Source organism: Oculina patagonica, chromosome 12 (genome assembly GCF_052425735.1).
Source record: "Oculina patagonica isolate OP01 chromosome 12, crgOcupat, whole genome shotgun sequence".
Taxonomy (NCBI): domain Eukaryota; kingdom Metazoa; phylum Cnidaria; class Anthozoa; order Scleractinia; family Oculinidae; genus Oculina; species Oculina patagonica.
Window position 1 is genome coordinate 1478940 of NC_135769.1, and position 24343 is coordinate 1503282.

The 24343-nt window shown below is 44.4% G+C and overlaps 3 protein-coding genes and 1 long non-coding RNA gene across 4 annotated transcripts in view; 1 reads left to right on the forward strand and 3 right to left on the reverse strand.

Moving 5' to 3' along the window:
• LOC144633775 (uncharacterized) overlaps positions 1-14 on the forward strand; it is a 145107-nt gene extending 145093 nt beyond the window's left edge. Inside the window, exon 3 of the transcript XR_013567100.1 lies at positions 4-14. The gene's annotated coding sequence lies outside the window, so the exon portion shown is untranslated. The remainder of the gene's footprint in view (positions 1-3) is intronic.
• A 427-nt stretch (positions 15-441) lies between these two features.
• On the reverse strand, positions 442-3775 carry LOC144632356 (uncharacterized; the record flags this gene model as incomplete). Its single annotated transcript, XM_078490985.1, has 3 exons — positions 442-1644; positions 2238-2643; positions 3092-3775. Coding segments are annotated over 3 exons (1101 nt in total), but the record flags the coding sequence as incomplete, so codon positions are not given.
• A 10139-nt stretch (positions 3776-13914) lies between these two features.
• Positions 13915-15922, reverse strand: LOC144633805 (uncharacterized). The gene is made up of 2 exons (XR_013567106.1): positions 15778-15922; positions 13915-14047 (listed from the first exon to the last, which is right to left on the reverse strand). It is a non-coding gene; the product is annotated as an uncharacterized LOC144633805 (long non-coding RNA).
• A 4210-nt stretch (positions 15923-20132) lies between these two features.
• LOC144633797 (uncharacterized) lies at positions 20133-23378 on the reverse strand. The gene is made up of 4 exons (XM_078492672.1): positions 23273-23378; positions 22054-22355; positions 20764-21019; positions 20133-20411 (listed from the first exon to the last, which is right to left on the reverse strand). Exons 1-4 carry the CDS (start codon positions 23331-23333, stop codon positions 20398-20400), a joined length of 633 nt encoding a protein of 210 aa, XP_078348798.1. The 5' UTR covers positions 23334-23378; the 3' UTR covers positions 20133-20397.
• Between the last annotated feature and the right edge of the window lie 965 nt (positions 23379-24343).

Sequence of the window (24343 nt, forward strand, 5' to 3'; positions counted from 1 at the left end):
AAGGCAGAACCGTAACCAAACTTCCGGCATAGACGAGGAAAACGGCGATCGCCGAAGGCGCGAGCCACAAATTTTGAAATCTAGATGCAAAAACGCTATTTCAGTATGTATTTATATGCAAGGGATTTTTTCTGAAAAGTCAATCTTGTTCAACTGTGAATTATATTCCCAACTAAACTTTTTTTGGTGCAAATCTAGGCGAGGCAAGTGCCTCGTCTTACCACTTGCTAGTTACGAGCCTCTGGTACCCCCTATTGTGCTTTAGTCTGTGACGCTCAGCTTCGAGCAGTCAACAGTTCCACGTAAGATGCAATATTGCACAAATGTCTCGTTTTTTTCATGTAGATCACAGTTGTATGCTAAATATCTCGTGTCGATAGCCAATTAGAGAGGAAGAATTTCTCAGCTATGTGATTTAACTTAAATACCAATAAATCCCCTTTTCGTCCCATTTTATTTTTTATAAGGTTCTAAACAGGTTACAGCAATCTAATTAAAACATAGTATAATTGCGCAGAGGACAAGTAAGTAAAAGGAGCTTATCTTGAGTATTATGGTTAGTATTGCGTCCCGTTGAGGGTATATACTATGCGCCCTTTAATTAATACCAAAACTTATAGGCCTTTGCTCACTATGCATTTGCGATACAAAAACGCAAGCCTAGGCTTCCGGTGTCAAATTGGTCTGCATTGAGCAGAATTACTTTACATTGTATATTGATTAACCTAGCTCAAACAGCTTCCTAGCCGTTTTCTATCATTGTTTGAAATAACTGTGTTGAAAATCAAAGCATAATCGTCAAGTTGACTTTATCTAAGTATGTTGCCGAGTCACTAGGTCCTCTGATACAGTTTTACCTTTGTATTGATCATTATTAAAAACTAGCAATGATATATTGCAATTCCTGAATTTTGATTGGTTAACAGGCAATGGTGTTTGAGCTCATATACCATTGACTACAAATATGGTAGCCGATACGCGTCAACGAAAACAGCTGGGGAGCTCAAATATTGCAATTCTTTGGGCGTTTTTAATAAAACAACTATTCCATCCATCTATTGGATCCAACACGCGCACGTGGAATAATTGTTAATTATGTGATTGCATATTCATTAATTTTATTTGCGCTATTTATCAGCTTACAAATTTAAGACATTTAAGGCGTCGGGTTTAACCATATATATATTAGTACTACAACATCCTTAAGTATGGTAGGCCCAGCTACATTTACATAGCATTTGTTTCTTACATTAGTCCTATGTGGCCCGCATAAGAATGCGTACTGTGTCTAAATATACAGGTGGGATTTTTTTTGTATCTTGATTTGTACACTCGTTGGTGATGATGAGATACTATAATTACTTTTTTTGTTACTGTATCGAAAACGTGTCTACATACGTTAGTGTCAATTGCTTTCTTCACGTTTTGACAACCATTGTTTATTATCTATTCATCGTAGTACGCAGAAAATAAGTGAGTATATGACTGTGTGTGCTTTTTTAAGCAAAATGAAATGGATCTTTGTTGATCCAGGTACAGTTAAAAAACCAAAGCATATATTTCATTCATTAACAAATAATGAGTAATAAGTCGATCGACGGAACATCATCCAGAATTTGGTAGTGTTCCAGCTTCACTCTGGACCTGGAAACAGTAAAAAATATATTTTAATGCAAACGTTTACTTTCGAGTTAACCAAGACCCCTGAAATTATGAAAAAATGACTATACGCACATCTATACAGTGTAAACATTAATCTGAAGTAAAAAGAGATATCTGTTAAAACTTGAACTAATGCTAGTTTTAAAAATTTGTTATGTATCAAGACAATTTCTATCAATAACATGATCATTTCCTTTATTCTTGTCATGTGCCTTCCTAATAACGTATTCATTTTGTAAGGAGATGTTGTATGTTGATTAGGCCCGTAACTAGCAAGAGGCAAGACGAAAATAATCCCAGTTGAACAGGATATAGCATTCTCAAGAAATACCTTACGGAAAATGTCTCTGAAAGAGATTCATAGCTTCTAGAATTCAAACTTTTTTGGAGGGCATGCCCCCAGGACCCCTAGCAAGATCCTGCTCGAATCTTGCCTCGTCTACGGCAAAGGGCTGGTTACGGCCCTTGATCACTCTGTGAAGTGAATAAAAAAGCCAAAGCAAAAAGATAGAGTAAAAGGAATAAAAGAAGTTTCAAAAAAGTAAGCCATATGATGAGTTTGTATTTTCTCTAACCTGTTGTCGACCGGTTCTCATAGATGTTGCCTTGGGAACAGGTCGACGGTGTCACTTCTCCTGGGTTCTCGTAATATGATTCCGAGTCGACAAGCTCCTGATAGGTCTCTCCTGCGCTATCATTAAAGGATTTCGACGCGACAAGCTCCTGATAGCTTTCACTGCTTGCTTCCGACTCAACTGTTGCTGTTTCTACATAGATATTTCCATGAGACGTGGCGTATAGTTGTTGAAGTCCACTGGCACTTTCTACATCTTTCTCTTTTGATGCAGGTAGCACCTCATAAGCATTTGTTTCTGTAAATGATTGTCCATCTCCTTGTTGGCGCTTTTCTCGTTGGTGTAATGTATCGATGTAAATGGAGTTGTGGAGAACCCTCCTTGTTTCTCTGCCACGCTTCTTCCTCTGGGAAATGAGATCGGTATGAAATGCAGGTTAATATTTGTTAATTTGCTCCGTCGCACAATACAACCGTCCACGCCTATATATCACAGCCTGATTTCGAGAAGACCGGATTTAAATGTAAACCACTGGGCTACTATTAAAGGAAACTGTTGCAAAGCATTGGCTGGTGAATTAAAAAATAGCATATAGGAATTTCAGTATTAGGGCTCAACTGCGGTATAAAGCTTTAACATGTGTCACAGGTAACCCAGGCCCCTTTGTGATGATACGATATATAATACATATAAAGTGGTCTTGCAAATATTATTCGGCTCATTAAATTTTCCATTACCAAAATATTTCAAGTAAAGCAAACAACCAAAAAGAAAACTATAGAATGTCTTAAATTTGAAGAAAAGGTACGGCTACATATGTAGGTTTAAAAAGAGATTCTGTTGTTCGCACTTACCATAAATATGACAACCAGGACAATAAGCAAAACCAAAACTGCCAGACAAGCAAGAACTATCAGTGCTATAGCCCAACCAGGCAAGGAATCACTACTTTCTTCTTTCGGTTCTTCTTCTGTAGTCATTTTTGTAAATTGAATATCTGTAAGCACAAGTCCATCCAACACTCTCGTTCCGTTCGCTGCCTCCAAACGTTCGATCAGTTCTGCTTCATTCGCAGAAGCAGCATCACTGAAGATGACCGAATAATTGGCAATGACACTGCCTCTACTAAAAGATAAAACTATCACTCTAACAAAATTAGGCAAGTCTTCAAATGTTCTTGTGAGAGCATTTTCCGTTCTTTTCTTAAGCTTCAGAAATTTAGGACTGCTACTGTTAAGATAATCAACGATAAATACCAGGTTTAAAAATCGACAACTGGCTACGACTTCTACCTCTTGATTACTTTCAGGATAGGTCGGTAAATCACTTGGCGAATCCGTTGGCGCATCAGTTGGCGGATCAGTTGGTGGAACAGTTGGTGGATCAGTTGGTGGATCGGTTGGCGGGTCGGTTGGTGGATTAGTTGGCGGGTCAGTTGGCGGGTCGGTTGGTGGATCAGTAGGTGGATCAGTAGGTGGATCGGTTGGCGAATCGGTTGGCGGGTCGGTTGGCGGGTCGGTTGGTGGATCGGTTGGTGGATCACTGGGTGGATCGGTTGGCGGGTCGGTTGGCGGGTCGGTTGGTGGATCAGTTGGTTGATCGGTTGGAGAGTCAGTTGGTGGATTAGTTGGTGGATCGGTTGGCGGATCGGTTGGTGGATCGGTTGGTGGATCAGTTGGAGGATCGGTTGGCGGATCGGTTGGCGGGTCGGTTGGCGGGTCGGTTGGTGGATCAGTTGGCGGATCGGTTGGCGGGTCGGTTGGTGGATCGGTTGGCGGATCAGTTGGTGGATTAGTTGGTGGGGGGGGGGTCGGTTGGCGGGTCGGTTGGTGGATTAGTTGGCGGGTCGTTTGGTGGATCGGTTGGCGGATCAGTTGGTGGATCAGTTGGTGGGCCGGTTGGTGGATCGGTTGGCGGATCAGTTGGAGGGTCAGTTGGTGGATCAGTTGGTGGATCGGTTGGCGGATCGGTTGGCGGGTCGGTTGGCGGGTCGGTTGGTGGATCAGTTGGCGGGTCGGTTGGTGGATCGGTTGGCGGATCAGTTGGTGGATCAGTTGGTGGGCCGCTTGGTGGAACGGTTGGCGGATCAGTTGGAGGGTCAGTTGGTGGATCGGTTAGAGGGTCAGTTGGTGGATCGGTTGGTGGATCAGTTGGTGGATCAGTTGGTGGGCCGGTTGGTGGATCGGTTGGCGGATCAGTTGGAGGGTCAGTTGGTGGATCGGTTGGAGGGTCAGTTGGTGGATCAGTTGGTGGATCGGTTGGCGGATCGGTTGGAGGGTCGGTTGGCGGGTCGGTTGGTGGATCGGTTGGTGGATCGGTTGGAGGGTCAGTTGGTGGATCGGTTGGCGGATCAGTTGGTGGATTAGTTGGTGGATCGGTTGGCGGATCGGTTGGTGGATCGGTTGGTGGATCAGTTGGTGGATCGGTTGGCGGGTCGGTTGGCGGGTCAGTTGGCAGGTCGGTTGGCGGGTCGGTTGGTGGATCGGTTGGCGGATCAGTTGGAGGGTCAGTTGGTGGATCAGTGAGAGGGTCAGTTGGTGGATCAGTTGGCGGGTCGGTTGGCGGGTCGGTTGGTGGATCGGTTGGCGGATCCGTTGGAGGGTCAGTTGATGGCTCGGTGGGAGGGTCGGTTGGTGGTTCGGTTGGCGGATCAGTTGGTGGATCAGTTGGTGGATCAGTTGGCGGGTCGGTTGGTGGATCGGTTGGCGGATCAGTTGGAGGGTCAGTTGGTGGATCGGTGGGAGGGTCAGTTGGTGGATCAGTTGGCGGGTCGGTTAGCGGGTCGGTTGGTGGATCGGTTGGCGGATCCGTTGGAGGGTCAGTTGGTGGATCGGTGGGAGGGTCAGTTGGTGGATCAGTTGGTGGATCAGTTGGCGGGTCGGTTGGCGGGTCGGTTGGTGGATCGGTTGGCGGATCAGTTGGAGGGTAGTTGGTGGATGGTGGGAGGGAGGGTGGAAGTTGGGGGCGGGTGTTGAGGGTGGGATCGGTAGGAGGGTAGTGTGGATGGGGGGAGTGGAGGGCGAGAGAGTGGTGAGGTGGTGTTGGCGGGTGGTTAGTGGAGTTGGCGGGAGTGTGGGGTGGAGTTTGTAGGGTGTTGGATGGAGGTGGGGTGGGAGGTGGAGGGGAGAGGGGTGGAGGGTGGTGGGAGGGGGGGGGGTGGGTTAAGGTTGGAGGGTGGAGTGGTGGGTAGGGGGGTGGGTTGAGGGGTTGGTGTGTGTGGAGGTAGGTGGCGTGGGGAGTTGTGATAGTTGGCGGGTTTGGGTGTGGATGGTTGGCGGAGTTGGAGGGCGTTGGTGGGTGAGGGTGTTGTGGATTTTGTGTGGGGGGGTGGGGGGAGTTGTGGAGTTGGCGGGGTTTCGGTTGGCGGGTCGGTTGGTGGATCGGTTGGTGGATCGGTTGGAGGGTCAGTTGGTGGATCGGTTGGCGGATCAGTTGGTGGATTAGTTGGTGGATCGGTTGGCGGATCGGTTGGTGGATCGGTTGGCGGTTGTGGACGGTTGGCGGGTCAGTTGGCAGGTCGGTTGGCGGGTCGGTTGGTGGATCGGTTGGCGGATCAGTTGGAGGGTCAGTTGGTGGATCAGTGGGAGGGTCAGTTGGTGGATCAGTTGGCGGGTCGGTTGGCGGGTCGGTTGGTGGATCGGTTGGCGGATCCGTTGGAGGGTCAGTTGATGGCTCGGTGGGAGGGTTGGTTGGTGGTTCGGTTGGCGGATCAGTTGGTGGATCAGTTGGTGGATCAGTTGGCGGGTCAGTTGGTGGATCGGTTGGCGGATCAGTTGGAGGGTCAGTTGGTGGATCGGTGGGAGGGTCAGTTGGTGGATCAGTTGGCGGGTCGGTTGGCGGGTCGGTTGGTGGATCGGTTGGCGGATCCGTTGGAGGGTCAGTTGGTGGATCGGTGGGAGGGTCAGTTGGTGGATCAGTTGGTGGATCAGTTGGCGGGTCGGTTGGCGGGTCGGTTGGTGGATCGGTTGGCGGATCAGTTGGAGGGTAGTTGGTGGATGGTGGGAGGGTAGTTGGTGGACAGTTGGCGGGTCGGTTGGGGGTCGGTTGGAGGGTCAGTTGGTGGATCGGTAGGAGGGTCAGTTGGTGGATCAGTTGGCGGGTCGTTTGGCGGGTCGGTTAGTGGATCGGTTGGCGGATCAGTTGGAGGGTCAGTTGGTGGATCGGTGGGAGGGTCAGTTGGTGGATCAGTTGGCGGGTCGGTTAGTGGATCGGTTGGCGGATCAGTTGGAGGGTCAGTTGGTGGATCGGTGGGAGGGTCAGTTGGTGGATCAGTTGGCGGGTCGGTTGGCGGGTCGGTTGGTGGATCGGTTGGCGGATCAGTTGGAGGGTCAGTTGGTGGATCGGTGGGAGGGTCAGTTGGTGGATCAGTTGGCGGGTCGGTTGGCGGGTCGGTTAGTGGATCGGTTGGCGGATCAGTTGGAGGGTAAGTTGGTGGATCGGTGGGAGGGTCAGTTGGTGGATCAGTTGGCGGGTCGGTTGTGGATGGTTGTGTTGTGATGTTGGGGGTGTTGTGGATAGTTGGCGGGTGGTTGTGGATAGTTAGCGGGTTGTTGGCGGGTCGGTTGGTGGATCGGTTGGCGGATCAGTTGGAGGGTCAGTTGGTGGATCGGTGGGAGGGTGGTTGGTGGATGGTAGTGTGATAGTGTGAGTGTGGGTTGTGGGTGGGAGGGTAGTTGGGGGTGGGGGTGGTTGGCGGGTTGGTTGGTGGATCGGTTGGCGGATCCGTTGGAGGGTCAGTTGGTGGATCGGTGGGAGGGTCAGTTGGTGGATCAGTTGGCGGGTCGGTTGGCGGGTCGGTTGGTGGATCGGTTGGCGGATCAGTTGGAGGGTCAGTTGGTGGATCGGTGGGAGGGTCAGTTGGTGGATCAGTTGAGTGAATAATGAATGCATAATGAGGGCTGGCCACGGTTTCTGTTGCTCCGCCTTGTTTGTAATTTTGCTTCTGGCTCGTTGCTCGGATGACGGTCTAAACTACAGAAAGTCATGTCTAACTGCCTGGAGCACAGCCCTGAGCATCAAGTCAATTGATAACATCGCGAACTCTCGAGAAAGCCTAGGATTTTATATCTGGTCTGCGTCGACTTGGTCTTTTGGAGGTTTGAATATTCCTGCGACAAACAATTGGTGCGATTTCGAGATAAATGAGCTATTATCTCCAAAATACACGAACAATTGGTGGGACTTCAACGATAATGAGCTATTATCATCTTGGCATATCTGGGAAGACGCAATTAGGCATCCAGACACCTGTCACTTGTCCTATTGTGACCTGGTATGTGTAGCAAGTTCGGTCTGCAAGATCAAACGAAGTAAACGCCCGTGCTCTTATTATTCTAACTCTTCAGCTACATTCCATTGCTTATTACAAGGCGATTTGGTGTTTAAACTGAATCCTGGCCCCACGGACTGTGACGATACTTCGAATTTTCACTCTCATCATTCCCGTTCGCGCCATGTTCCTTTGTCTTCCCAGTCAAGAAATCCGTCAAACCTCATCACTGTTAATCGATTGCCTTTCAATAAGAACTCAAACGCGCTATTATCTCTGTGTTTACTTAACTCGCGTTCCGTCAGAAACAAGTCTGCGGCTATCTTTGATTACATTTGCGAGTGCAAAGCTGATCTAATCGCTGTTACAGAGACTTGGCTTAATAGCCATGATGACGCAGTTCGAGAAGAACTTTGCCCTGATGGATATAAGCTATTGGATCACGCTCGCACTTGTCGTCAAGGAGGTGGTACAGCTCTATTGTTCAGGGACTCGTTGGCTGTTAAAAAAGTGGACGGGGGAACAAAAGTGTCGTTTGAGTTTTCAGAATGGACCGTCCAGCTTGCCACTTCTCATGATCTTCGGGTGGTCGTAATATATCGACCACAGTCGGACTCTGATGATCGCAGGATTCCTATGACTACGTTTTTTACTGAGTTCAGCGACTATCTAGAAACCATAGTTCTATGCAAGGAACAACTGGTGGTTGTTGGTGACTTTAATATCCATGTGGACGTGCCGGATGATAGTGACTCTACAAAATTTTTAGATTTGTTGGAGTCTTTTAGTCTTCAACAGCATGTGATGGGCTCCACCCATATTCATGGTCACACCTTGGACTTGGTGATCACCCGCCAGTCTGATCAGATTCTTCGATCTACACCTCGAATTGATCGCTATTTTTCTGATCACGCCTCGGTGTTGTGTCATCTTCATTCTATCAAGCCTTCTTTCTCCACCAAGACACTTTCGTTTAGGAAACTAAAATCAGTTAACATTGAAAACCTGAATGATGACTTGGCTAAGTCTGATTTATGCAAAAATCCACCAGATGATCTTGACGAGCTTGTTGTTTCTTATAATAAAACCCTAACAGCTGCTTTGGACAAGTATGCCCCTGTAAAGACCCGAACCATTGTTGTGCGGCCGCGAGTTCCATGGTACACTGAGGAAATTAGACATGCTAAAAGAGAGCGTCGGAAAGCTGAGAGAAGATGGAGGTTGTCGAAACTTAATTCCGACTTGGTCGCCTTCAAAATCAAGCGCAATGCTGTTAACAATCTTATGAACAAAGCACGGCAGGCGTTTTATACTAACTTTATTGAGGAAAACAGCTTTGACCAACGTAAGTTATTCCGTGCTAGTAAGCGCTTGTTTAATCAGTCTCAGGACGACGGGCTACCTCCAAACCTGCATGCTCCGACTTTTGCTAACGAACTGGGAAAATATTTTGTGACAAAGATTGATACCATCCGGAGACAAATTGATGCTGATATCACAGATTTAACGGTCCCCGTGGAGTCTATTACTGTTAATAGTAATGCTATGGTAATTCCAACGTTATCTGCCTTCAAGACTTTGTCTGACAAAGATGTTAAATCACTAATCCAGAACTCGGCGTTGAAGACCTGTCCACTTGATCCCATGCCCTCCCGCTTGGTCAGCGAATGTGACGCTCTACTTCCGGTCATCACTTCAATCGTAAATAAATCATTAAAAGCTGGCCACTTTCCTGAGAGTTGGAAGGAAGCGCTAGTTTGCCCATTACTCAAGAAGCCTGGTCTCGATATTACATTTAAGAACTTCAGACCAGTTAGCAATTTGGCTTTCCTATCGAAGCTTACGGAGAAGGCAGTCTTTCATCAGATACATGATCATATGGTTGATGTGGGCTTATACCCGATCGCGCAATCGGCTTACAGGGAGAACCACAGCACTGAAACTGCACTCCTGAAAGTCAAAAACGACATCCTCCTAAACATGAACAAGCAGCATGTAACTCTACTCGTGCTGTTAGATCTTAGCGCTGCTTTTGACACAGTTGACCACGATATCTTGCTGAAGGCACTCAAAAAGCGGAGACTTGGAGGCAGGGCATTTGAGTGGTTCCGATCGTATCTATCAGGACGCTGTCAGCGGATATTGGTTCGTGGGTGTCAGTCTGAGAGTTTCTATTTGAACTGCGGGGTTCCTCAAGGCTCCTGTCTTGGGCCGCTCTTGTTTACCATCTATACGAGCTCGCTACTAGATGTCATTCAAGATTTTCTTCCATCTGTCCATTGCTACGCAGATGACACCCAACTTTACATCTCCTTTAGCCCTGCAGATGAAACGGGTCACTCAGATGCTATTGCTGCCATCGAGCGTTGTATTCAGGTCATCAGGAGTTGGATGCATGATAATAAACTACTACTGAATGAGGATAAGACTGAGTTTCTTCTGATTGGCACAAAACAGCAGCTTGCCAAAGTAAACATCTCGCACATTACAGTCGGTAATGCAAATATAGCTCCGCAATCTCCTGTTAAGAATCTTGGAGTCTGGCTTGACTCAAACTTATCTATGGTGGATCATATCACTAAGACCAGTTCCGCAGCGTTCTATCATCTCTACAACATTAGAAGAATTAGAAGGTTCTTAACCAAAGAATGCACTGAAACACTGATTCATGCTTTTATATCAAGCCGGCTTGACTATTGTAACAGTCTCCTATTTGGAGTGCCTGAACGCCATCTTCAAAAATTACAAAGGGTTCAGAATGCAGCTGCGCGATTGATTTTCCAGGAGAGCAGATATTGCCACATCACACCTCTGCTCAAGTCATTGCACTGGTTGCCTGTTAGATATCGTATAGTTTTTAAAATTTTGTTGATTACTTTTAAAGCCGTACATGGTCTTGCTCCAGCCTACATAAGTGAACTTATTTCCGTTAGAGAAACTGCTGGAAGACATTACCTGCGTTCCAACAATGGTTTACGCCTTAATTATAGCCAATGTAAATCACTCGCAACGCTTGGGGATCGCTCTTTTCATGTGGCCGCCCCTAAATTATGGAACGATCTTCCAAGTGAAATAAGAAACATGTCATCTATGCAAAGTTTCAAGAAAGCCATCAAGACCTTTTTATTTTTAAAAGCTTTTTAATTGTACATTTCTTTTTATAGTCATATACATTTTAATCTTTTTTTAGCTTGTGAATTTAAATTTTAAATTTTTAGTTTTTTTTTAACTATATTGTAATGCGCAATTGAAAATTTTTAAATTGATAATTGCGCAATATAAGTAAATTATTTATTATTATTATTATTATTGGCGGGTCGGTTGGCGGGTCGGTTGGTGGATCGGTTGGCGGATCAGTTGGAGGGTCAGTTGGTGGATCGGTGGGAGGGTCAGTTGGTGGATCAGTTGGCGGGTCGGTTGGCGGGTGGTTGGTGGATCGGTTGGCGGATCAGTTGGAGGGTCAGTTGGTGGATCGGTGGGAGGGTCAGTTGGTGGATAGTTGGTGGATAGTGGCAGGTCGGTTGGTGGATCGGTTGGTGGGTCGGTTGGTGGATCGGTTGGCGGGTCGGTTGGTGGAAGTTGGCGGGTAGTTGGTGGATAGTGATGGATAGTTGGCGGGTCGGTTGGTGGATGGTTGGCGGGTCGGTTGGTGGATCGGTTGGCGGATAGTTGGTGGATAGTTGGAATCGGTTGGTGGATCAGTTGGTGGATAGTTGGCGGGTCGGTTGGCGGGTCGGTTGGTGGATCGGTTGGCGGATCAGTTGGAGGGTCAGTTGGTGGATCGGTGGGAGGGTCAGTTGGTGGATCAGTTGGTGGATCAGTTGGCGGGTCGATTGGTGGATCGGTTGGTGGGTCGGTTGGTGGGTCGGTTGGTGGATCGGTTGGCGGGTCGGTTGGTGGATTAGTTGGCGGGTCAGTTGGTGGATCAGTTGGTGGATCAGTTGGCGGGTCGGTTGGTGGATCGGTTGGCGGGTCGGTTGGTGGATCGGTTGGCGGATCAGTTGGTGGATTAGTTGGTAAATCGGTTGGTGGATCAGTTAGTGAATCGGTTGGCGGATCAGTTGGTGGATCGGTTGGCGGATCAGTTGGTGGATTAGTTGGTGAATCGGTTGGTAGATCAGTTGGTGAATCGGTTGGCGGATCAGTTGGTGGATCAGTTGGCGGATCAGTTGGTGGATCAGTTGGTGGGCCGGTTGGTGGATCGGTCGGCGGATCAGTTGGAGGGTCAGTTAGTGGATCGGTTGGAGGGTCAGTTGGTGGATCAGTTGGTGGATCGGTTGGCGGGTCGGTTGGGATCGGTGGCGGGTGGTGTGGTGGGGGGAGGGGAGGGGGAGGGGGAAGTGGTGGGCCGGTGGTGGATGGTCGGCGGAAGGGAGGGTGTGGTGGACGGTGGAGGGAGTGGTGGATCAGTTGGTGGATCGGTTGGCGGGTCGGTTGTCTGGTCGGTTGGCGGGTCGGTTGGCGGGTTGGTTGGTGGATCGGTTGGCGGATCAGTTGGAGGGTCAGTTGGTGGATCTGTGGGAGGGTCAGTTGGTGGATCAGTTGGTGGATCAGTTGGCGGGTCGGTTGGTGGATCGGTTGGCAGGTCGGTTGGTGGATCGGTTGGCGGATCAGTTGGTGGATTAGTTGGTGAATCGGTTGGTGGATCAGTTGGTGGATTAGTTGGTGGATCGGTTGGCGGACCGGTTAGTGGATCAGTTGGTGGATCGGTTGGCGGACCGGTTGGCGGATCAGTTGGTGGATCAGTTGGCGGATCAGTTGGCGGATCGGTTGGTGGATCGGTTGGTGGATCAGTTGGTGGATCAGTTGGTGGATCGGTTGGCGGGTCGGTTGGTGTATCAGTTGGTGGATCGGTTGGCGGATCAGTGGGCGGATCAGTTGGTGGATCAGTTGGTGAATCGGTTGGCGGATCAGTTGGTGGATCAGTTGGTGGATCAGTTGGCGGGTCGGTTGGTGGATCGGTTGGCGGGTCGGTTGGTGGATCGGTTGGCGGATCAGTTGGTGGATTAGTTGGTAAATCGGTTGGTGGATCAGTTAGTGAATCGGTTGGTGGATCAGTTGGTGGATAGTTGGCGGGTCGGTGGTGGATCGGTTGGCAGGTCGGTTGGTGGATCGGTTGGCGGATCAGTTGGTGGATTAGTTGGTGAATCGGTTGGTAGATCAGTTGGTGAATCGGTTGGCGGATCAGTTGGTGGATCAGTTGGCGGATCAGTTGGTGGATCAGTTGGTGGGCCGGTTGGTGGATCGGTCGGCGGATCAGTTGGAGGGTCAGTTAGTGGATCGGTTGGAGGGTCAGTTGGTGGATCAGTTGGTGGATGGGTTGGCGGGTCGGTTGGTTGATCAGTTGGCGGGTCGGTTGTCTGGTCGGTTGGCGGATCAGTTGGTGGATCAGTTGGCGGATCAGTTGGTGGATCAGTTGGTGGGCCGGTTGGTGGATCGGTCGGCGGATCAGTTGGAGAGTCAGTTGGTGGATCGGTTGGAGGGTCAGTTGGTGGATCAGTTGGTGGATCGGTTGGCGGGTCGGTTGGTGGATCGGTTGGCGGGTCGGTTGTCTGGTCGGTTGGCGGGCCAGAGGATTAGTGAGGGGAGATAGTTGTGGATGTTGGGGGTGTTGTGATGTGGGTGGTGTGGCGGAAGGAAGTGGGAAGGGGGTCAGTTGGTGGGCGGTTGTGGACGGTGGCGGTATGAGGGCAGTGTGGAGGTGGAGGTCAGTTGGTGGATCAGTTGGTGGATCAGTTGGCGGGTCGGTTGGTGGATCGGTTGGCAGGTCGGTTGGTGGATCGGTTGGCGGATCAGTTGGTGGATTAGTTGGTGAAGGTGGGGGGGGGGGTGGGTCGGGGGGGGGTGGGTGTTGGGGGTGTGGGGGTGAGTTTGAGTGTGGGGGGAGTTGTGGTTGGGGGTGGTTGGGGTGGGGTGGGGGGGGGTGGTGGGGGTGGGGGGGGGGTGGGGGGGGGAGGTGAAGTGGGGAGGTTGGGGGTCGGTTGGTGGATCAGTTGGTGGATCAGTTGGCGGATCAGTTGGTGGATCAGTTGGTGGATCGGTTGGTGGATCGGTTGGCGGGTCGGTTGGTGGATCGGTTGGCGGGTCGGTTGGCGGATCAGTTGGTGGATCAGTTGGTGGATCGGTTGGTGGATCAGTTGGTGGATCGGTTGGTGGATCGGTTGGTGGATCGGTTGGCGGGTCGGTTGGTGGATCGGTTGGCGGGTCGGTTGGTGGATCAGTTGGTGGATCAGTTGGTGGATCGGTTGGCGGGTCGGTTGGCGGGTCGCTCGGCGGGTCGGTTGGTGGATCAGTTGGCGGGTCAGTTGGCGGGTTGGTTGGTGGATCAGTGGGTGGATCGGTTAGTGGATCAGTTGGTGGATCAGTTGGTGGAGGGGGGGCGGGGGGGGTGGGGATCAGTTGGTGGATCAGTTGGTGGATCGGTTGGCGGATCAGTTGGTGGATCAGTTGGCGGGTCGGTTGGCCGGGTCGGTTGGTGGATCAGTTGGTGGATCGGTTGGGTGCTTTGGCGAATCGGTTGGCGGGTCAATTGTCGAGGAACCTGAATATTGAAGAAACGTCCTATCTTATTTTTATCGTAGTGGTTAAGTGATTCCATCAAATAAGAAGTACTTATTAAGATTTTCTTAGAATGTGAATAGTTGTTTATTACGTATAGTACATAAAACATAGAATAAAATGAGAAGATGGGGAAGACGTGCTCGTTTTCTCGTGATATGATGAAAAGGTATGATGTATTTTGGGTGTAATTGATCGTCTTTTTGTAAAGATTTTAGATTTGTAGCAATTTAAAACCCACGCTCTACTCCAGAACATGTTTGTTGCCAGTAATTTTATACTTTACGGCAGTTGTCTTTTTGTGGGGAGTACTAGTATCTTCTTCATTTTCGGGGTTGTCATAATCCTTTAGCAAAGCGTTCTATTAAATTACTTTCAATTGCCAAAACTTTAAGTCTCCTTGCAAGTTTTGACGTAGCCATGGAAAGTAACGCTATTTCTTTCTTATAAATGTCAAAAGTTCCCTTGTTCATACTTTCTGTGCAGTATGTTCTGACATCTAATTACCTTATTTTGACTTCAAAAAGGTCGCTTTTCTAAACGTAACCCTTATTAAAATAATGTTTCTAATGCAACTGTAAGAGAGCTTGGCTACTAGCAGTCCTTTCTCGGGCAATAGCTGCTTTTGGTTATAGTGAACAATTTCCAAGCCCGCATCCAAAAAACGGGCATGGCGACCCCTCTTTTTCTTCCACGCATCTGCGTTTAGGCCTATCACGGCATGCGCACGGATGGTGCTCGTTGAAACTTTCTGTTAGGTAACTTTCTGTTACGATATTTCTGTTAGGTAACTTTCTGTTACGATATTTCTGTTAGGTAACTTTCTGTTACGATATTTTTTTGATATTTTAATCCTACGTTTTTCAATTTCGTCAATTGCAATTGGTCCTTATTTTCTATATCCTGTTCCTGTTTTGTCAATTATAACCTCTGGTATTTTTTGCCTTTAAAAACTTCATCTTACAGCCTAGCCTCAGTTTGAAGGTCAGTTATTGCGGAATGTTTTATCTTAACGTAATGGATTTATCTAATACCAGTTTCTTTTTAATAGTAAATCGATTCCTCCTAATTGCAAATCCATCAATGTTTCAATTTTTGTTCACGAAATTGATTTACGTCAGTCTTTTGTGTTTATATTGTTCTGAGCTTTTTGACCTTTTTCCCTCTGCAGTTACGCAATTGTAGCTTAAACAGATAATTATTTCTCTCCGTTGTAGCTTTTACTCCTCATTTCTGAAACTTCGTACGCGCGTGTCATTTTAGTTTGCTGTTTTCTTAAAGCTTTTTATCAAGTTGTTTTGTCACTAAAAATTATCTGCTAAGAGATTCCCGCAGCGAATTATGTCTGTTCTGAAACGTTTACTTCTGTACTTACAATGTTTTCTTTTACAAAATTTTAGAACTTGAAAAGAACTAGGCACACTACTAGAATAAAATAAAATAATCCAACGTCACTGCCTTTCGCTTTTTGACGCAATCTTAGTATCGCTTACTTTTTTTGCATGAGATTGATGTTAAGGTAGCATTACTGCCAGAAGAATTACTTTTTCGCATGTCAGGAAAGTTTGAGTTAAAAAACCTCCAGTTTTAAAGTGTTTTTCATCACACTTTAATCCGAAAATCAAAGGCAATTATAAGTCTCCGAACCGAATGGTCTGTTGGGTGCCCCTTAAAATCATTTCACTCAGATCCTGCAGGGTTAGAAACACTTACCTTGTGAAGTGTCAAGATTGCTCAAAATTATCCCAAGCCAAAGGAGTCTGACGAGGCCTCCAGCCATTCCGGAGTCAAATAAAGTTCGCTTGTTTGATTTTGTGCTTTCGCGAGATAAAAATTCTTTGATCAGCAGAAAGGCGAAGGTTTCTTTTTTGGAGAAGGGTCTAGTCTTAACAAATAGCAGACGATAACTAATTAACCAATTTTGATAACCCACAAAAAACTTTAAGTGTTGCTATGCAGATCAATAGCTACTCGTGAACTCATTATTGTTCAGTATCAAAGTCCTTTTCTTATTGACAAATAACGTCACGTAAACTGCATGACGCTTGTCAATATTTATTTAAAAAAGCTGTTACTATGCTATTTCAGAAAAATGACGAACGTGAGAAGAGTTTTTTTCTGAAATCATAAAAAATAAGAATGGATGACTGATATATAATCCCTTGACTGTTAAGCCGATAGAAAATAAAACGCCACTTTACTTGCAGCTATGGAAAGATCTGTTTTTAACAGTGAAATAAATCCTGATATAACGATGCCCTCGATAGTCGCATTGAATTAAAACTAAATATCACTTATTTTAAAATGGCCCATTGTTAGCTTTATAACTTAGTCATTTGAAAGAAAAAAGTTTCTGAGTTTGTAAATATTCGCACAACTTCATCTTTTGCACCTGTTAACTCCTCAATTTAACTTACTATGCGTGCCATTGTTCTAGTCTCGCTGTGTGGGTAGTTACCTGAAGGGTCTTTAAAGTGTCTTATCGTATGCAAATATATTTTTTATGACAAATAATATTTTTTGGGTCTCAACCGGGTGTTTGCTTATTTTTCTCACTTTCGCGTTTCTTTTTTACTTTTTTCTATCTGTGAAATGTTTCGTTGTAAAGACAAACTTAGAATATTTATAGGAAACTCTGTATCGTTTCTTGTAACTGTTTTGACCATGCCACCTTGGTTTCTCAAAGTAGGATATTAACAAGGCATGTTGTTAAATCTGCATGTTATTTTCCAACTTCGTCCCCAGGGTCTTCTCCGCGAAGATGTTTTTAAAAAGCGGTGAAAACGCTGTGGTCGAGGTTGGTTATTTTCGTGAGAAGTTCGTTTTGAAAATAACATTACCCTGAAGTGGGTGGTTATTTTCTACTTACTCTATTAAAAAGTATATTCTAAAATTATATTGAGATATTCAATAATGAATAAGAAAATTTAAAAGGCAAAATCCAGACTTCAACTGCTGACTCAGGACAAAATCATTTTTACGTGCCAAAACATAAAGACCAATTAACACGAAACGATGTTTCGAATGCGACATGTGTTTGTCTGTTTTGTTTTGGCGAAAGTGTTTTGTGATTTTGGTTAACTTGTTGCCTGTCGCTAAGTTTTCTTTTATACAAAAACAAAAGAATAGTACCTAGCAACTTTCAAAAGACTTCTTTGCCAATATTAAACAGTTTATAAAGCAAGCTAGGACAGAAAATTCCGGCATTTCAGCGCGCACAGGAGAGGGAAGATGGGCTCGAACGAGTGTTCCGAAAAATTTTTAATTATATCTTCAAAATTTATTGTTGATCTTGTGGTGTATTTTTCGTTAAGCCATTATTGTTCTTATCCTGTTGTTCTGCATTGTTTTTGTTACGTGTTACAAAGTTCTAGAAGTACCGCCCGATGTTTTGACAAACTATAAAATAAAATGTTGCGTTTTTGTAAAAATCAGCTTTTTAACAGTTTTCGAAAAACCAAAATAACATGGCATTGACGATGAGGCATTTAACGGTTAATCGAAAAAACAAGGTGCAAAGCATGTTTTACCATCTTTCATATGTATAAATAATAAATTGAGAAACCTCCTCGTTTGATAATAAATTGTTCTTCTTTGTTCGTTTGGCACCGGAGGTCACGTATCCTCGCATTGCAAACTTATTTGGTTTGAAACATGGCTGGGGATATTTAAAGTCCGGCAATTTTACTTATTTATTCGCTTGAAGACTGGACTCTTTTTTTACAGCTTTTACAGATTGCATCATTCAAAATAGCAAAATTTGCACCTGTCATTAACAGTGAACCTTTCTCGGTGGTGTTCCGTTCCTTCAAGGACGATTTCTCCATTCAATGTAAATTGTATGGTCTGGAGTTCACAGTATAGGCGCGGTATTACGGGGGTGGGGGAGGGGGGGGGGAGAAGGACAGGGTGAATTATACTTTCTGGGCTCCTGGAGAGATGGCACGGGGAGTGCTACCCCTCTTTTCAAGTATTTTTAGAAGTTTTTTTTAACCAACTGTCTCTCGAGTGGTATTGTAAAGTCACAATGCTGTAATCCACGCACGAGAATTTTTCATTGCGGTGTAGGGAGTGGGGAAGGGGGCTTGCGCTCTTACCGGAGTTTCAACGGTCCCCTCTTTCTGTCTGAGTGTATTTTATATTTTGCGTGATGTTTTGACAAAGGGTCAAAAGACCTAGTCAGGGCGCCAAAAAATCAACCAAATTTGTTATTAGCTGATTATTTGACTGTGTTTTTAAATAAAGATTACCACCCATTAGCATCCATCCATCCATCCAACCGTTACTACACAGATTGTTTAAATCCCTTTGCATTTCTCATACAATTTCAAATGTTTGCTGAGCATCACTCATAGACAAAAAGACAAAATTGAAAAACATTTCCTTTTCTTGCGTGTCCCTCGTGATTCTTGGCAGTTACCGTGCCACGATATCTCCCGATTGCACTCAGTGGAAAATTAATAACACCCAGTACGTCTACAAATGTCACACAGATGTTTTTTCTGTAATGTGCCGGTAAAACCAGTTAGCTTTAGCCTTCAGTTCTCCTGATTACGTCAAGCGATTGTAAGTTTATTGTTTGGGTTTTGGGAAAGACAAAGGTTGTATAATAAGTTTCTGACAAATGTCACACAGATGTTTGATTTGTTATGTGCCGGTAAAACAAGTTAGCTTAGGCCTTCAGTTCTCCTGATTACGCGCAAAGCGATTGCAAGTTTCTTGTTTGGGTTTTGGAAAAGGAAAACCTTGTATAATAAGTTTTTTGCACTAAAAAGCTAGCTGTGAAATCGTATTCCCTGTGTTCAACGACACGTCCCCATTTGTTCGTTAAGTCCCAAGAGTGACCAACATCAAATTTCTCCTCACAATACTAATACCTGGTCGAGAGAAAAGGCTATGAGTTTAAATAAAATGGTCACAAAAAGAAAAATTGCTTTAAACTTTTAACAAATTATCTCAACTCAAAAGATGTATGGAGATCAGCCGGAAGAATTTGTATGTGGATATTGGGGCGCAAAGGGCCTTGATCGCAAGAAGTTACGCATAGACATGATTTGGTTTACTCTTCTCAGTAGGACGAGGTTAAACGTGACACGAGAAGGCTACTGAATAGTTTTCAATTAAAATTTGCAATCTTTTATATAGTTCACAATATACAATGATAATGACCAGTAATACGTAGTAGCAGACCGGCTTATCTGAGTAGATTTTATTAGATTGCTTGCTAGTTCTCTTGTTCCTGTTATTCATGCATGAAACACGCCTCTTTTGTTTGACCAGGAACGCTGGAAGCCTTCCCTTTATCCTCTCAATGGACTCGTTGCCATGCATGGTCCTCGCTCCTTCTCCTTTAAGAAAGGCTTTTCACTTCCCATACTGGCTAAAGATAGACAGGTTTAGAGGGTCCTCGTTGCTGCCCTTTGTACCAGTAGTTAGTAAGTTTCACTTCCCATCATCCTGCCAGCTTTTTGTTGCATTTGGCTTGTGATGTAATGCATATCGTTCTCGTCAGTCGGAGGGTTGTATTTGCAACTTATATAATTAGATGACTGTACTATTATTTTACCATAGTTAATTTCCCAAATAGTTAATATTCAAGTTATCAAATTTAGCTGTAAATTGGCTCTCGAAAAATTCATTATTAATAACGATACGTCGACCACTTCAATATTTCTGTTTTTACACTTTACTGAATAAACTGAATAATTTAAACTAAAGAAATATTTACAATACAATACAATAGTCGTTTGTGCATACACTTAGCAATAAGTAGCAGTAAGCAGGGTGGTAATGGGGTTACGCGTGACGCAGGGTTTGATGAAGGAATAACGCGTGTCACGTGAAAAAACAACTCAAATACTGGTCAAGTATAATCCGTGATACGTGAGATTCCGGCTGAAAACGTTTGTGTAACTGAAAATAATTTATGTACTGCATAAATCGATTTACAGTAGTCAAGATAAAACGACAAACGACACAAATCATGAAGCCTAGGACTAATTTTGTGCAGAGGACGCGTTCTCTCTGCTCAACTTATGCGTTTTAGTACTTGTCTCGCACTCTAAACTCGCCTGAGAGATCAAGTCTTGCTTCTAGGCTATTGAAAGAAAAAATCCAAGGAAATCAATTAATCGCTTAAGCTTTTAATATCCCTTACTACGTGATTTATGAAATGGTCTAAAATACTATACGTGATTCGTGATTTAAAAGGAAATAGGCTCGTGATTAGTGACTGAGATTCCCCTTTACCACCCTGGGAAAAGACAAACGGGCCAATAGTTCCGTAACAAGAAAAACAATGCCACCACATCCTTCATCCTCCAGCATGAATGGTCACTTTCTGTATTCTGAAAGGTAACAACAACAACTTATTAGACATTTCAAGGGAAAAGCATAAAACATAAAGCAAACTAAAGTAATGTTTTGCAGAATGTATTTTTTTTGGAAGTGCTTTTCATTTTTGAATATTATAAAGAGAGCATCTTAGTGTAACTTTTTTCACATCTGTAACAAACAGAAAAAGAAAGAATTGTGTGAAACAAGATCGCTTGTTGCATGAAACAACTTGATTTTGATTATCCTTATAGATTCTTAGGCTCTGCCTATTCAGCATCGGCAAATAATTAATTTTTCAACGCATAAGATAGCTCGCTTTTCCTGGCCTAATATCTAGCTTGGAGGAATGTGTTCTTAATCAACCTGTTGCAGTATCATAGATGTTTTCAGCCGCTGTAGAAGGGGGCGTTGTTTCATCTAGCTTTTCGTAGACGTGTTCCGATGTGCCTGGGTCTCGCGCACAGGCCACATTGCTTGCTTCAGATTCAAACGCCATGTTATCGTTGTGGTTGTTCTCCTCTTGCAGTTCTTTTGCTGCACTTGCATTTTTCAAGTCTTCAGCTTCCTGGGAAGATTGCACTATTCCTGTTTCCCTTCGAGTCTTGTTTCTACGTTGGTGCTGTGAAGTAATGTATAAGTCATTCAATTTTTTGATAAGTTAAAGGTAGATGTAGCAAAGCAGTAATGCCATTGATAAATATACCCATTAAGTATAGTTTTCGGAGGTGAGTATAAGAATGGGACATTCTGATTGGCCAAGAAGCTCGCTTTATGACGCTTTATAATTCCACTATTACGCAATCTTTCCATATTAGGTCAAGAGAATGTGAACATGCAATGCAGAGGCGCAGGTGTCCTAATGGTAAGTATGTTTGTTTGGTTTTTTGGGGGTGGGGGGGGGGGGGGAAAAAGGTTTTTTAAGTGCACTGGAATTCGGATCGAGTGGTCCGGGTTCAATCCCTGGCGGGGACCCTTTTGGCAAGACACCTTACTCTCATAGTGCCTAGCTCTCTCCACCCAGGTGTATAAATAGGTACCGGCAAATTTACTGCTGGGGGTAACCCTGCAATTGACTATCATCCCATCCAGGGGTGAGTAGAAATACTCCAAGACGCTTCATGTTACTGAAACTGTGATAAGCTCCGGCCTGATGGACCGCTAGGCTCAAACGCAGACTTTATATTACTTATTGCTACACTGTAGAACAGGGCAAAAAAGAAAAGAATCAGGCGTCTTTCGCAACCTTTACAGATCTTCGAGAGATGTTCTGAAATCTTCGGTTTGCCGCTGAAAAAATTAATTCATGAATTAACTTGGCCCCATTTTTAGAAAAGCCGCATGTTTCAGAACAACGTCACATAAACTACCCCTTCCAAAATGAATAAAATAGATGAACTTTTCACTTTTCCTTTTTAGACTAATCGAAGAAAACATCAGGCAACCTTAAATGTGCGCTTAAGATTTAGAGAAAAATAACTGCTTTTAATAATTAAGATTCAAAGTTGCTTTTCGTTATGGTAAGTATAACGGCCGTAAACAACTTGGATTGGTTTATCAAGTAATACGGGCATACTTTAACACTTAAATTCAAATAATGGTCTTCATTGGCAGACATTATTGTTCAAGGAAAAAAGCTACAGCGTGAGAAATTACCTTTCCTATGACAATCGAGGCAATGGTTATGACCAGGAAAGCCACACAGGCAACAACTGTTGTTGCTATCGCCCAAGCAGGCAGGGAGACATTTGTATTTTTCTCTTTGCGCCTCTCTGCACCATCCACCTGAGTATTGTTGATCCCTTTGTCGACTGATGCAGATCCATTGTTGGACGGTTTTCTTGATGACTTTGTGGTTGGCTGTTTAACTGGTGTAGCTCGGGTTTCCTGTGTACTTGACGACGGCCAGCTTGTACTCATAGTTGTGGCTGTGGATTGCTCTGTGGCCATCTGTGTTCCTGTTACAGGTATATAACACACAAAAGGGAAAGAGAAAGTTATTACAGCATATATCTTTGCTTATAATGAGCTGTAAACTTCAAATTGGCGGAGCAAGAGTCTTTTATTGGAAAAATCGCGGTAACTTTGAAAGTTCCGTTGCAGGATCGATTTTGATTAGCTTTACAATAAAACATGACCGGAAATAAAACACCAATTAAGAATGGGTTGGCTCACGCTTTTGAAAGCCGGGCATGGTCAATTCAACCGGAAGTCCAATATTTCAGGACTTCCAATCAGCACATTCCAGGGCCGCTAGGATTTTGTTGCGGCTATTTCTTTTTTCCTTCGTCTCTGTTGTTCCGAATATGTTAAATTTTTTTTTCCATCTTATATCATGCTTTTATTTAAGTTTCGTATGTTAATTTTGTCCTGTATATTTCATGTTAAGTTTTCCGTATTCATTCGTGTTTGTGTATCGTGGACCATCGTTTAGTGCGTGTAATTTTTTGGTTCCCTGAACCCCGTTCTTCCAGCATTTGGTAAGCCGTCTTTGCTCATTGCTGGTTCTTGTATTTCTTCTATTTTCTTCGGTTAGTTTCTGTGTTGTAATTCATTTTTTATCTTATCCAAGGAATTTACTTGTTTCGTATTAAAGTTGAATTCACTTGCTGGATAAATAAAATGAGTTTGTGTGGTATGCTAATCGACTTTTTTTTGCTTTTTTACTACATTATATAAACATGAAACAAAACGAAATGATCAAAAAAATTTAAGAAGACTTACTTTTGTTACACAGTGCACTCGGGTGAGGTTTTACACTTTTATATCACATACTCTCGTTCATGTTTACGTCAAGTCGTTTAGAACCAATTTAAATGCAGCTTACTCAGTCCAAAACAAAGTTTTGTAAAGTTATGGTAATAGCAGTACTTACCAAACGTAAAAAAGTAGCTCAGGAATATCCCGACCCAAAAAATATTCGAAACTGCACCCATGCTTATCAGTAAATAACTTTTTCAGCTTCGGCCCTTCGTTAATACGTCTTTCTTCAGTTTGCAAAGTGACGTGAACTCAAACTGCGCAGCTCTTATATGGAATGCCAATCTCCTATACGCTAACTGATACCATAAAGGCAAAATTTTAATAACCCGCAAAGATGAGCTTTAATGCCTACTGCTGCTGTGATTGATTATTTTTCCTTGTGTTTGAATTCAGTTCCTGTAAAACGAAGAAGGCGTGTTTATCTTAACAAGAATGCCACCAAAATTCACGTGAGGCATGGCAACATACGTTTTTACAAACTGTAAAATGAGATTTTTGCTTTTAGTAAAATTTTAACTAGGGTCAATTTTCTGGAGATAGAGCAAAAAATGGCCGGGTTGTTTGCGGGTATATCCTTTGACTGAAAGAAACTTAACGCAAGATTGTTTTACAGTCCAATGTGTGGAAACAATTGCTAGAAATATATTTTTTAACTCGGCATTATCCTTTGTTCTTTTTGTTCAAAAGAACAAAACAAATCAGTTCTTTTTAAAAGATGAACTTTAATAGCAACGATGTCGCACGGCGCTGAACAAAGAGAGGTCTTCGTATTAAGGGCTCCATGTTGGGTTCTTTCTTCTATTTAGCACTCACCTTTATTACATGGCAAATTATTGCTCTCATGCAGGAGAACTTTCCTTTCGCAAGAAAATAAATACAACATATAAGGCCTTGAGACACATGAACTGACTTCTTGGTATTAAATTATTTTCATCAATTTTTCACACGTGTTACATCTGCTACTTAGCAATTTGAAAGTTCCCAATATGGAAACGAAGTTTCCTGTAGTGTCTTTCACGAACGATTTTCAATGCGAAGTATATGTAACATGTTTCCCGCGGGTTGCATTCACAGCCATGTAGTCTTAAAAACGATGACGTTATTTGTTGAAACCGCCCCCTTAAGGACATTTCCGCCAAAATTTTCTACTCGATAGATTTCTTTATTTTTTTTTTGCTGTGGT

What these genes read in the sequence shown, in the direction of transcription:
- LOC144633797 (XM_078492672.1), bottom strand. Translation starts at nt 23,333, where the DNA reads ATGGGTGCAGTTTCGAATATTTTTTGGGTCGGGATATTCCTGAGCTAC. An exon ending in GAGCTACTTTTTTACGTTTG is followed by an intron (nt 22,356 to 23,272) that starts GTAAGTACTGCT and finishes TACCTGTAACAG; the next exon opens with GAACACAGATGGCCACAGAG. An exon ending in CCTCGATTGTCATAGGAAAG is followed by an intron (nt 21,020 to 22,053) that starts GTAATTTCTCAC and finishes ATTACTTCACAG; the next exon opens with CACCAACGTAGAAACAAGAC.